Source organism: Danio rerio, chromosome 8 (genome assembly GCF_052040795.2).
Source record: "Danio rerio strain M-AB ecotype USA chromosome 8, GRCz13ab, whole genome shotgun sequence".
In the NCBI taxonomy this organism is placed as follows: domain Eukaryota; kingdom Metazoa; phylum Chordata; class Actinopteri; order Cypriniformes; family Danionidae; genus Danio; species Danio rerio.
Genome location: NC_141028.1, coordinates 31,903,618 through 31,916,872, shown reverse-complemented (window position 1 = coordinate 31,916,872; position 13,255 = coordinate 31,903,618). Strand labels below are relative to the sequence as shown.

The following is a 13,255-nucleotide window of genomic DNA, read 5'->3' as shown; positions in this document are numbered from 1 at the left end:
TTCTATAACATATAAATTTGGCTGTACTAGTTTTTGGACCATTATTGTTAGTTATTTTGTCAGATTAGCTCCAGATTTTGCTTCAAAACTGACTAATCTATTTAATGTATATGCACAAATATAATATTGTAGAGCTTCCTATTAAAAGATTTAAAAGATAGATTTGTGAGGGGTGTACTTATATATGCCGAGCATTGTAAATTCATGTGCAGATAAGGTCTTTAACACATTTTTATTATGTGCTGCAAAAACAATGCATTAAAACTGCTGCTTTTATAAAAATGAATCACAAATTAATATTTATTAAATCTGCTTAATACTTTAGACTTTATTTTTTGATATTTTCATTTTTCTGTTTGATTAATGATATTAATTTTAACATGCAAAATGGATAATTAGGTTGTAAACCATAAAATTTAAAACAATGTAGTGTAGAACCTACTCAAAAGCCTTTTATTTAGGATAAAAATGTATTATTTTTTCTTATTAGTATGACATTTGTCAATAAATAGGCTATTAAAACACTGAATAGGGGCAGAGCTTTGTTAAACTGGTGAAAAAGATTTAATAAAAATCACAATAACAATCTAATCAGTAAATTACTTTTAATAACAACAACAATGTTAATAAAAACATGACCAGAAACTTATGGAGCAAGCAAAACAACCAAAAGGGTCCTTTTAGGTCATTAATCAACCAACTGACATGGCATCAGAGATAAGGTTTCTGCAGTCTGGGAGACTCCCTTCCAGTCTCATTACTCTCTAGAAGATTTTCTACAAACTGTATAAAATAAAATAAAAACGTAAAAATAATAATAAATTAAACTGAGATCGGTTTAAAAACTATTTTAGCAGACCTGGATGACATTTAACATCAGGTTTCAGACATTTCATCCAGATAGTTCTGAATGTGTTTTCAACAACAACAAAAAAATAATAAAAATAATATTAAAAGGTTATCAGTGTTATTGCAGTTTTATTTTATTTGTTTAATGTCAGTGATTTATAGGGCCATAATTTGCTAAAACTCCGAAACACGAAAATGTGTTTTAGTTGGTTGAAAATGTATAATTTGTTCAAAAACGCTGCAAAATAAATCCCCTTTTAAATTCAGGATAATTTAACTAAGGCCCGATTTAATTTAAAATAAGCCCATTATAAGTAAAACCCGTTTTAAAATCATATATTTATACAAATTCCAGAAACTGTCCTGTCTTAATACATCACTGCACACAAATTCTTCTGACTTGCAAATAAAAAAACAATGTAAAACTTTATTAAGAGGATGATGCGTAAAAGATAAACGTCCCTTTGTCCATTTCTGTATTTTTTGATCGACGATGCAGGTCCCTTTATTATGTTGAGAAGCAAAAAACTTACACTTTCTAGATGTCCAAAAACACAAATTATTGCCGCTAACAAAAAGGCGCTGAAATCAAGATTGCTAGAGTCTACACGGTTCTCACTGTGCCTATATTAATTGCGCGCGCCCACCCGCCCTTCAACTCGCTCTCATCCAGCTCAAACAAGCGCTCAGCCATGTCCACAGCCGCAGCATCGGCGCCGACCTCTGCTCCCAAAACGCCAAAACGGAGGTCCAAGGCCAAGAAGTCTGGAGCCAGTGTATCTGATTTGATCCTGAAGATCGTGTCTTCCTCAAAGGAGCGCGGTGGAGTCTCTCTGGTGGCCCTGAAGAAAGCGCTCGCTGCCAATGGTTATGATGTGGTCAAAAACAACTCGCGCGTCAAACTGGCAGTGAGGCGACTGGTGGCAAACGGCCGACTGATTCAGACCAAAGGCACCGGAGCATCAGGATCATTCAAGATCGGCTCGAAAGCTGCTAAAAAGCCCAAGAAGGCAAAGGCGAAGAGAAAGACGCCCAAGAAGGCAAAGAGAAAGACAACTAAGAAGCCTGCTGGGGCCAAGAAATCTCCAAAGAAGAGGAGAAGAAAGGTTCTGAAGAGTCCCGAAAAAGCCGACGAGACAGCCGCGGTCAAGAAGAGCCCAAGACCCAAGAGAGCCAAACGAAGAGCTTCCAAAACAAACAGAGCAAGAACAGCCAAGAAATAATTGATTTAAAGCAAAATCACTGTTCTTATAATTTATAAAGATTTGCTGCATTAGTTTAATGCTTTGTAAAAAATAAAATAATTCTTAATTGCACTAAACTTGGTGTTTTGATTATTTTAGTAGCCTAAATTATTCATGCTGTTAGAAAGTAGCCTATAGATTTCATTATTGTTATTATTATTATACAGTTGATATCAGAATTATTAAACCCTCTTTGATTTTTGTTTCTTTTAAATTTTTTTTACTAAATTTTGGTTTACAGAGCAAGGAAAAATTCACAGTAGGCCATGTCTGATAATAGGCTATTATTTTCTTCTGGAGAAAGTCTTATTTGTTTTATTTCGGCTAGAATAAAAAGCAGTTTTTAATTTTTTTAATAAACGCTTTATGGTCAAAATTATTAGCCCCTTTAATCTTAATCTATATTTTTCGGCAATTTACTTAATGAACCATTGTTATACGATTAACTTGCCTCCTAACCTGCCTAGTTAACCTAATAGTTGAGCCTTTAAATGTCACTTTAAGCTTTTTAGAAATGTCTTGAAAAATATCTAGTCAAATATTATTTACTGTCATCCTGGCAAAGATCAAATAAATCAGTTATTAGAGATGAGTTATTAAAACTATTATGTTTAGAAATGTGTTTAAAAAATATCTCCGTTAAACAGAAATTGGGGAAAAATAAACAGGGGGGCTAATAATTCAGACTTCAATTGTTTATTATTTATAATTACTTGTAATAGCAAAAGTATCACAGGTGGTGAAAGTAGTAGCAGCAGTAATACACTAATTGCAGCATGTTACTTATTTTCTATACAACAAAGTTCTCATTATTTAGAGCTAATAAACTATTTACCCACACTGAAATTTGAATGTGCTAATTATATTATTACACATATACGGCAAAAGTTCATATACAGTAGGTTTCACATAGCCTATATAAAAGTCGTCACATAAAACATAAATATATTGCAAAATGGCCGTTTACTTATTATTATTATTTACACATATTAAAAAAATATGTACATACATGCTAAAATAGGCCAATACATTATATAGCCTATTCATTAATATATTGCATGAACGAACACATATTTGAACATGAATATCTTGCAGTATAGTTGAAAAATGTAAAAGTCCATTTTTGCAATATTTTGAATTGTTGCATAAATCTTTGTTATATATTTTAGATAAAATTTGAATATGAACTTGTACTGTTTGTCATATATTATGATTCTTATCAGTAATGCTGATTTAGTGATCTAAGATACATTAAAATAACTTTATTCGGGCAGTTTGGCATTGAAATGATAATTACGTGTGTAATTGTGTATGGTTTATGTTATTCCACTAGATGGTGTTGTTTGAAAGCATTAAGCTCTGCAGTCGCCCATAAGTTTATACATTTGGCCAAGAGCTTTTAAACTGCTGCTTTTCGGATAACTCCATCTAGTGGATTAACGTGCATAAAGCTCATGCGTAAATACGCACGCAATTAAATCACACAAACGTGCGCAGTCACTTTCTACATGAATACTCTTGAACTTAAAGCAACTAAAACGAATAAACAATAGATCGGAAAATAACGTAAAAGGTCAACATTTTATGATCATGTCATAAACCTAGTTATAAAAATGTTAGTTTGGGAATAAACGTCCCTTTACCTATGGAATTTTAACATTAATATTTTTAATCATGCAATATAAATTATGGTTAATACTCAAAAATATAATAATACCTGAAAATATATCTGTTAGCTTGACTTCTGTACAATTGAGGCTATTGTTTATGATGTAGGATGTGAGCTTGTAACAGAATTTCCATTCTATTTATGTCATTAGTGACAAAGTGACATTAATTGTGATATTTGTATTACGAGGAGATAACTTTTAAAAAAAAAAACTTCTTTTATTGAAGATGTTACAATTCATCCTTGTGATTTAAAAAAAATCTCTTATTCTAAAGCAGGTAAAGAGCATGCAAACATTCTCTTTAATGAAGTGCTTCATAAACAAACCTTAAAAGCACTGTGGGGTGAATATTATGAAGATATATCACATTACATTTTGCTTTATACATTAAAAATATATTGTATTATTAGTTATTTCACATGCTGACAACATTGTCATACCACTTAAGCTAGAAGCCTTTTTGAATCCAAACATTTCTTTTTTTATTTTTATTTGAGCCTTTTTGTAATATATTTGATAATATTGATAATATTAAACTGTCTTTGGAATAATCACTTACTTGATTGTGTTTCTGATTTTTTACAAATGTGATGAGGTTTGTTGTGTCTATAGCACTGTCTGCTGCTATTGTGCTTGCAGTGTTACATCCATTTGTTTAAGTAATTTGAATCAACTGCATATTTTAAATAAGATGACCATGGTTGTCAAGTGAAACAAATTCACATAAAAAAGATTTAATGAAATTAAATCACCAACTCCAAATCGACTAGCAGGGGTGTCAAACTCAGTTCCAAAAGAGCCGAAGCCCTGCACAGTTTAGTTCCAACCCTGCCCTAACACACTTTCCTGTAGGTTTCAAACAAGCCTGAAGGACTCAATTAGTTTGATCAGGTGTGTTTAATTATGGTTGGAACTAAACTGTGCAGAGCTGCGGCCCTTTTGGAACTGAGTTTGACACCTGTGGACCATAGTGTGTTCCTGAAACACATTAACATAATAAAAATAGCAGACAGTACACTTTTTAAATGTTTTTTTATTTATATATATATTAAACTAATTTTAGGTTTTTAAAAGTTAAACTTCAACTTTTAAGTAAAGCCATGTTTTAAATTAGTTTATTTGATGCAAGTTGACATGATTTGTAAGTTTATTTGTTTCAACGCTAACAATTTATTTTGATGGTCCATTTGAGTATTAGTAGACTGTCTGCTTAATATCTGTTGATACTGCTCCTTCAACAGAAACTTTGGAAGTCATGTCAACTTACACTAACGCCAACCCCAACCCTAACCCCAACCTAACAGTCCACTTATAATCTAATGAGAATTAGTTGCAATGTAACTTAAATTCAACAAACAAACCATCAAAATAGGGTGTGACCGTTTCAACTAAGGCAAGGCAAGGCAAGGCAAGTTCATTTATATTGCACATTTCATATACAGTTTCAATTCAAAGTGCTTTACATAAACAAGCAAAAAAAGAAACAAACAATAAAATGATTAAAAACAGATAAAAACAGATTAAAATGTGTTAAAACAGGTCATAAAAGAATAAAAAAAGAAAAGAAAGACATAATAGTGCGATCTGTCGGACGTAGCACAGTGCTCATTCAGTAAAGGCACAGCTAAACAGATGTGTTTTCTGTCTTGATTTGAATGTGCCTATTGTTGGAGCACATCTGACATCTGAACTTATTTGTAAGCAGCAGAAATGTTTTTACAGCTATTACAAAATTTACTTAACAAGAATCCTTTAAAATATGACAATTTATTGCCAATAATTTACAGTAAGTTTTGCAGTACTTTAATATTACAAATTATACAACTGTACTGGCACACAAAAAATTACTTAATCCAGCACAACAACAACAACAACAACAACTACAAAAAGCATATTTCCTTTTGTTTTTTCTTGTTCACTCAACTTTTGGAAACATCAACTGCACTGACCTAAAATTATACAGTATGTCAGTAATACAAAAACAGTTAGGTTAACATAAGATTATTAGTTTTCTGGAGAGGTGAACTACTCTGTAAGAAACCTTTTTAAGTTGTGCCAACTAAACATTTTTATCAGCAAAACTACAATGCTTGATGAGTGAACAAAAAAAAACAAACAAACCTTATTTCCTTTTGTTTTTTCTTGTGTACTTAACATTTTTTTCACCTTTATTTGAAACGACAGTAGGGAGTATGGACAGGAAAGTGTTGGGAGAGGAGAGGGATGAGCATAGAACCAGGAGGTAGGAATCAAACTCAGGTCACTATGAACACCGGAGTGCCAGGTGTCAACACACTAACCACTACACCATCAACTCCAACATTTACTTGAAAACATCAGTTGAGTGAACAAAAAACTCTTGTGGAAATTGGTACTGAGAAATAATACATTATCACAACAAACAAAACAGAGACAAATGTTAACAAAACACTTATTAGAAACAGAATTAGAAACCGGACAGGAGGTAAAACAATAATGATAAACAAGACAAGGATCAAAACATGGCAGGACAAAGACAGTTTTTTGTTCACTCAACATTAGATATTTTAGGTCAGTGCAACTGATGTTTTCAAAGGTTGTATGCATGTCAACACCAATGGTGTAGTGATTAGTGTGTCGACACAAGGCACTCCAGTGTTCACACTGATGCTGGTTTGATTCCCACATCGATGTCCTTTGCTAATCCTGCCTCTCTCCCCATGCTTTCCTGTCTATACTCTCTACTGTTGTGTCAATTAAAGGTGAAAAAAAGTTAAGCACAAAAGAAAAATCTAAGGAAATAAGGATTATGTTTTTTTTGTTCACTCAACTTCAGGCATTCCAGTTCTGCAGACAAAAAATGTTCAGTTGGCACAACTTAAAAAGTTTTGTTACAGAGTAGTTCACCTCTCCAGAAAACTAATAATCTTATGTTAACCCAACTAAATGTTTTTACTGAAAAATAATTGAATGTCAGTGCAGCTGATGTTTTTTTAAAAGTGGAGAGAACAAAAAAAGTGAAAGGAAATAAGGATTCATTGTTGTATCGACTTATTTTTTTGAAGAAAATTCTGCTATAGGGCTTTCATGATCCCCTATGCTCACAGCAGTTTTAGGAGATGCTTATAATAAAGAGGATTTGAAAAACCTGCTAATCTTGTACATTTCTAAAACAAGAAGCCAACCAATTTCAATTCCTCCTCTTTCAAAGCCAATGGAAAATTTAAAACGCACAGTCTCTTGCGTCATCAAAACCATTCTGAAGACTCATCAAAATCCTTCGTAGCTTTAAATATAAATCTATTAGTGAACAGATCATACTTTACAAAAAATATAAATATATTTGATTCATTCACTTCATGAAATTGTCCTTCAACTTAACGTTTGAACGCAAGGTACCAAAACACAAAGAGGAACCTCATAGTCTCATGACCCTTCCCCCACGGATTTGAAACTGAGAAGTGGTTTTATTAAGGAAGTCAGCAAAATCTATAATCACCATATTTGATTGAAAATCACATTAGTGCAGGAGACAGCAAAACACCCATCTGGCGATCATGAAGTCAAGAGCATTTCACCTGCTGATGCTCTGCTGTTTTATCAGTGTCTGCAACCTACATCCACTTATTCGTCCCAATAATGGACTGCGATTGTGCCGCAAAAACTCAAGTTTGACAGCACTGGAGGTTCTACCAGGCGGAGGATGGGATAACCTGCGCAACATAGACATGGGCAGAGTGATGAATCTGAGCTATTCCCAGTGTCAGACCACAGAAGATGGAGTCTATCTCATTCCAGATGAGGTCTTTGTCATTCCACAGAAAGTGAGCGGAGTGGAAACAAACTCAGAGATCATCATGTCGTGGCTGGAACAGAAAAGCTCAACTTCAAGCTCCGTTAATGCTGATGTTTCCTTCTTCTCAGTGCTCAATGCAAAATTCTCCACAGAAAACCAGCGCATGAAGACCCACCAAGTGAAAGAGGGTTCTGTTACAGCACGGGTTCAAGTAAGTACAAAATAATGATAATGAAAAAAAGAGCTATATGTATATGATAGTTATACATATGTAGGCCCGCACGGAATCTGTGCATGCAGAAAGCCCATCATTGAGTCTATTTATTTACTTGTGTGTAAATTACTAATTATTCAGTCTTCAAATTAACTTCAGTAATAATATTGACTAATATAAAAGTGTTCATATGATTTATCTACAATACAGTTTAAAATAATATGTGATGAACTAGCTTTGTTTACCAAATAAGTGGATCTAGATCGATTTGCATTGTAAACATTGAATAAAAGTTAGTATAGCTTAAGTTTTTAGTCACGATACTCCCAAAATAATTCCACATAAATCCACAGATTTTGTTTTATTATTATTATTTTTTTGTACAAAATTCTCAGCAGAAGTAGCAAAAAATGTCCACAAATACTGACTGGCCCTAGTTATATGTAACCTTGAATGACAAATTCTCATATAGCTACGTACATAAACAGCTAAATAAAATATGGCTAACATTTTAGTTGAATTACCTATTCATAGTAGTAACTGTGTATAAACTGCATATTAGTAAGATTCTGGCTGTTTATTAATACTTATAAAGTATGATCTTTTTCAACTTCCCTAATCTTACCCAATACCTAAACCCAACAAGTACCTTACTAACTAATAATAAGCAGCAAACTAGTCACTTATTAAATAAAAATAAAAGTCGTAGATAATGGTGGTTTATAGTATAAGTTGTACCTTAAAATAAATATTGACCATATTTCCGCATTTCATGTGCATAGAATTTTTTTCTTTTCTTCAAAAAATGTTTAAAGTAAATGATGGAATTCAATTGCAATACTGACTGTCCTTGGTTAATTTTCTTAAACTATGAAAAATTTGTTTCTCAGGTCCGTAACCATCTGTACACAGTAAAGGCGTACCCTGACTTCACTCTGGACTCCCGCTTTGCAAAACAGGCAGAAGAAATCGCTGACGCCATTGAAAACAATCAAACACGTCATGCTAATTATTTGTCAGAGAAACTCGTACTTGATTACGGCACCCATGTCATCACAAGTGTTGATGCTGGAGCCACATTGGTGCAAGAAGATTATTTAAAAATGTCTTATATCTCCAACAGTCAGTCAGACAAGTCTTCTGTTTCAGCATCAGCCGGCGCTAACTTCTTTGACAAAGTTAAATTTGATATTGGTGGGAATACCTCCCAAGGCAGCTCTCAAAGCAGTAGTTATCAGGGCAACATCACCTATTCTTTAATTCAGAGCCACGGAGGAGCTTTATTCTACCCAGGCATCACTCTGCAGAAGTGGCAACAAAGTACGCTCAATAATCTGGTGGCAATTGACCGCTCTGGGCTGCCGCTGCACTATTTTCTTAATCCATCAACATTCCCAGACCTCCCAACACCAACAGTGAACAAATTGGCTTCAACAGTGCGTAAAGCAGCAGAGCGTTACTATAAAGTGAACACCATTCCAGGTTGTGTAAATGTGGATTCCCCAAACTTCAACTTTCAGGCAAATGTAGACGATGCATCTTGTGAGGGTCCGATCACCAATCTTAGCTTTGGTGGCATTTACCAAAGATGCACTCCACTGACTCCAGATGGAAACATCATCTGTGATGAAACAGCACAGAAAAACCCAGCCACCGGTGGTTATTCTTGCCCTCAACATTACAACACCACCTTGTTACACTCTGAGATAGTGGAAAAAGGCTTTAATCATTATGAATGCCACACCCACTGCCATTCCTGTGGTTTCTTAGGGTTGTCTACTTGTTGTGACAAAACATGTGGTGATTCTTACCACGTCCGTCGTGCTAAACTTGAAACGCTCTGGTGCTCTTCAACACATAAAACCCCTGAGAACTCTGGATATCTCTTTGGAGGTCTGTTTGGACCAGGCATCCAAAACCCATTGACCAAATCCAGCAGTTGTCCTCCAAGTTACTTCACCCAACGCTTCTTGTCTAATGGCATGATGATTTGTATGAGCAATGATTATGAGATTGGAACAAGATTCTCAGTGCCATTTGCTGGGTTTTTCAGTTGTCAATCTGGCAACCCTCTTTCAAATGGTCAATCTCGCTGTCCGCCTCAGTTCAGCCAACATCTCGCTGCCATCAGTGATGGCTGTCAGGTTTTGTACTGTGTCCAGTCTGGTGTGTTCAGTGGTGGTCATTTAAAACCAGTTCGTCTTCCACCGTTCACAAGACCACCAGTGGTCGGCATGATTGCGACAAACACAGTGGCCGTAATGACAGAAGGTGAGCGTTCTTGGGTGAGAGTTGGAGAGACTAAAATGTGGCGATTGGCAAAGCCTGGTGACATTAAACAAATGCAATCAATACTCGATGCCTCTGAGATGTCTGGAGGAAAAAAGGCTGGAGTAGCCATTGGTATAATAGTCCTGGTTGCTCTCGTTGTCGCAGGCACTGTGGTTATAATGAAAAGAAGAAATAGGTTCTCTAGTCTAAAGCTGAACAGAGGTTATGAAGAGATTAGTGAGGGACGAAATGAGAGCAGTGTTGAGATTGAACAAGAGCAGAATGAAGCTGCAAATGAAAACCCCAATCAACAACTACTCTCATAACAGTCACTTTAAGATCAACGTCCAGAGACTTATAGTTAAGCTTCATAACATTTTAATAAATATTAGAAGTATAGTGATTACTGAAAGTTGTCTGAATTGTCTAAATGTTGTCTTGCTTTACAACCAACAGTTGAAACAAAGAAAAAAAAAATGTTTCTATTAAATGTCTCTGTCATTATAAAAATATAAAAATGATTTAGTTAAATATGAGGAAAGACTGTATAAAGTATGTTTTACTACATACGTGTAAGTGTTATATATTTTTTGTTTTGAAACAAGTGTTCATTACTCTGAAATGAATTAGTTTTGGGGAATCTATGAATTATAGGTTTAAACGCAAAATTATTTTCAATGGATTTATACTTTTTTTCCCCAAATATATGTAGATCGGTGTGCTTTTTCTGACTAATAAAGAGTTCTTGAGCATACATAAGGACATGAAATCTTGAGTTTTAATTCTGTTGTTTTAACCTAATATTAGGGTAATTGTAATAGACAAGAGAAACACTCTAACAACACTGTAAAAAAGTTGACTCAACTTAAAACTTTATGGCAACCAGCTTAAGGACATTTATGAGTTTACTCAACTTAAATCAAGTGCAGTATTAAGGTTTACAGTTAAATCAACTCAAAAAAGCTCTGCACCAAGTTGCCTTACAATTTTGAATTGAGTGAACTTGTATTTACAGTGATGTGATGTGACAATTAATCTACAAATCTCGACTACTTCTGTTCCTCTATTGGTTATCCTACATCCATTTTCCTCCTAATAGTGTCTTTTTTCACAACTCAATATGGCACCACTTATCTGTTGTAATTTGCATTTACATGACAAGAAAGTATTGTTTCACAAAGAAACCATCATGGTTTGCTCACATGAACAATCAGATATTTTAATTTCATTTCAAACAGAAGAACAGGAATTAGGAAAGTTCTAGGTAAGTGATAGGAACTACCTACCACCTACCTATTTAGTAGTAAATATCTAATTGTAGAAAATTACTTCCATTTCATAAGTTACTGTATTCACAGCTACCATCATTTGACCTTCTTCTAAATTAGAACACAAGCACATGTTTGCAAACAATCAAAGTCAACAATGTTAGGGAACAATCAATACCACAAATGAAGAATCAACCTAATACAATAGGTCTCAGTAAACAATCCCAGAATTCTGCCCAGACATACATGAAAAAATCGCAGAGGAGCACTAAAATGTTTTCTCCCTCCCTCTCCCTCTCTCTCTCTCTCTCTCTCTCTCTCTGTCTCTGAAAGCAATTAATACTGTAGAGTAGAATTTTTTCTCATGCAGCAAAATATATTTTGTGTTTATTTTGTGTGATTGTGGAGGCCATTTGAGAACAGTAAACTCATTGTCATGTTCAAGAAACCAGTCTGAGATGATTCCCACTTTATGACGTGGCACCATGGTATTCTGTTGGAAGTAGCCATCAGAAGATAGGTACACTGTGGTCATAAAGGGATGGACATGGTCCGCAACATTACTCAGGTAGGCTGTGGCATTGACACGATGCTCAATTGGTGCTAAAGGGCCCAAAGTGTGCCAAGAAAACATCCCTCAAACCATTACAGCGCTACCACCAGCCTGAACTGTTGATACAAGGCAGGATGGATCCATGCTTTCATGCTGTTGACGCCAAATTCTGACCCTACCATCCAAATGTCACAGCAGAAATCGAGACTCATCAAACCAGACAACATTTTCCAATCATCTACTGTGTGAATTGTAGCCTCAGTTTCCTGTTCTTAGCTGACAGGAGTGGCACCCAGTGTGGTCTTCTGCTGCTGTAGCCCAACCGCCCCAAGGTTTGAAGTGTTGTGCATTCAGAGATGCTCTTCTGCATACCTCAGTTGTAACGAGTGCTTATTTGAGTTACTGTTGCTTTTCTATGAGCTGGAACCAGTCTGGCCATTCTCCTCTGACCTCTGATATCAACAAGGCATTTGTGCATTTTCCCTTTTTGGACCATTCTCTGTAAACCCTAGACATGGTTGTGCATGAAAATCCCAGTAGATCAGAAGTTTCTGAAATACTCAGACCAGCCCATATGGCACCTACAACCATGCCATGTTCAGAATCACTTAAATTAACTTTCTTCCCATTCTGATGCTCGATTTGAACTGCAGCAGATTTAATTTACTCTAATTCCTTTTTTTTGGATTAGTTTCTTTAATAAACTGGGATCGCCACAGCAGAATAAACCACCAACTTATCCAGCATATGTTTTACACAGTGTATGCCCTTCCAACTGCAACCAATAACTGGGAAACACCCACACACTTCCATTCATACACATACACTACGGATAATTTAGCCTATTCAATTCACCTATACCGCATGTCTTTGGACTGTGGGGGAAACCGGAGCACCCGGAGGAAACCCACGCGAACATGGAAAGAACATGCAAACTCCACACAAAAACGACAACTGGCCCAGCCGAGGCTCAAACCAGCAACCTTCTTGCTGCAAGCCGAGAGAGCTACCCACTGCGCCACCGTGCTGCCCAATCTACATTCAATTTATAGTAATTGTCATGTTACCTACCTGCATCAGTTTTTCGATCCTAGTCATTCACACTTTATTGTCCAGTCCTCTTTACTGTCCTGTATTGTAAATGGCAAGGTCGCTACATAATTAACACTAAAAGGTCACATGAAGTATGTACAGATTACATTTATACTACAAACATTCATATTTTATAGAATATACTCTCACTTAGAGCTATTGACCACAGACCAAGTTATGTTTCACAACAAGTCACTGACGCCACCTGCTGTTGAGATGATGTCATTTCACTGGAATATCCCCACAGCTAATACTGCAATGGCACATTTCCTCCAGAAAAATGGTACTGTAAATTACCTATAGACAAAAATAAAACATG

General features: G+C 35.3%; 2 protein-coding genes across 2 annotated transcripts; both read left to right on the top strand.

The window, feature by feature from the left end:
• Positions 1-1,505: 1,505 nt before the first annotated feature.
• On the top strand, positions 1,506-2,165 carry si:ch211-103n10.5. Its single transcript, NM_001386330.2, has one exon. The coding sequence runs from the start codon at positions 1,542-1,544 to the stop codon at positions 2,070-2,072; it is 531 nt and encodes a 176-aa protein (NP_001373259.2). The 5' UTR covers positions 1,506-1,541; the 3' UTR covers positions 2,073-2,165.
• A 5,096-nt stretch (positions 2,166-7,261) lies between these two features.
• Positions 7,262-10,777, top strand: mpeg1.1 (macrophage expressed 1, tandem duplicate 1). Its single transcript, NM_212737.1, is given in 2 exon segments — positions 7,262-7,749; positions 8,643-10,777. Coding segments are annotated over 2 exon segments (2,157 nt in total). The 5' UTR covers positions 7,262-7,299; the 3' UTR covers positions 10,350-10,777.
• The last annotated feature ends 2,478 nt before the right edge of the window (positions 10,778-13,255 follow it).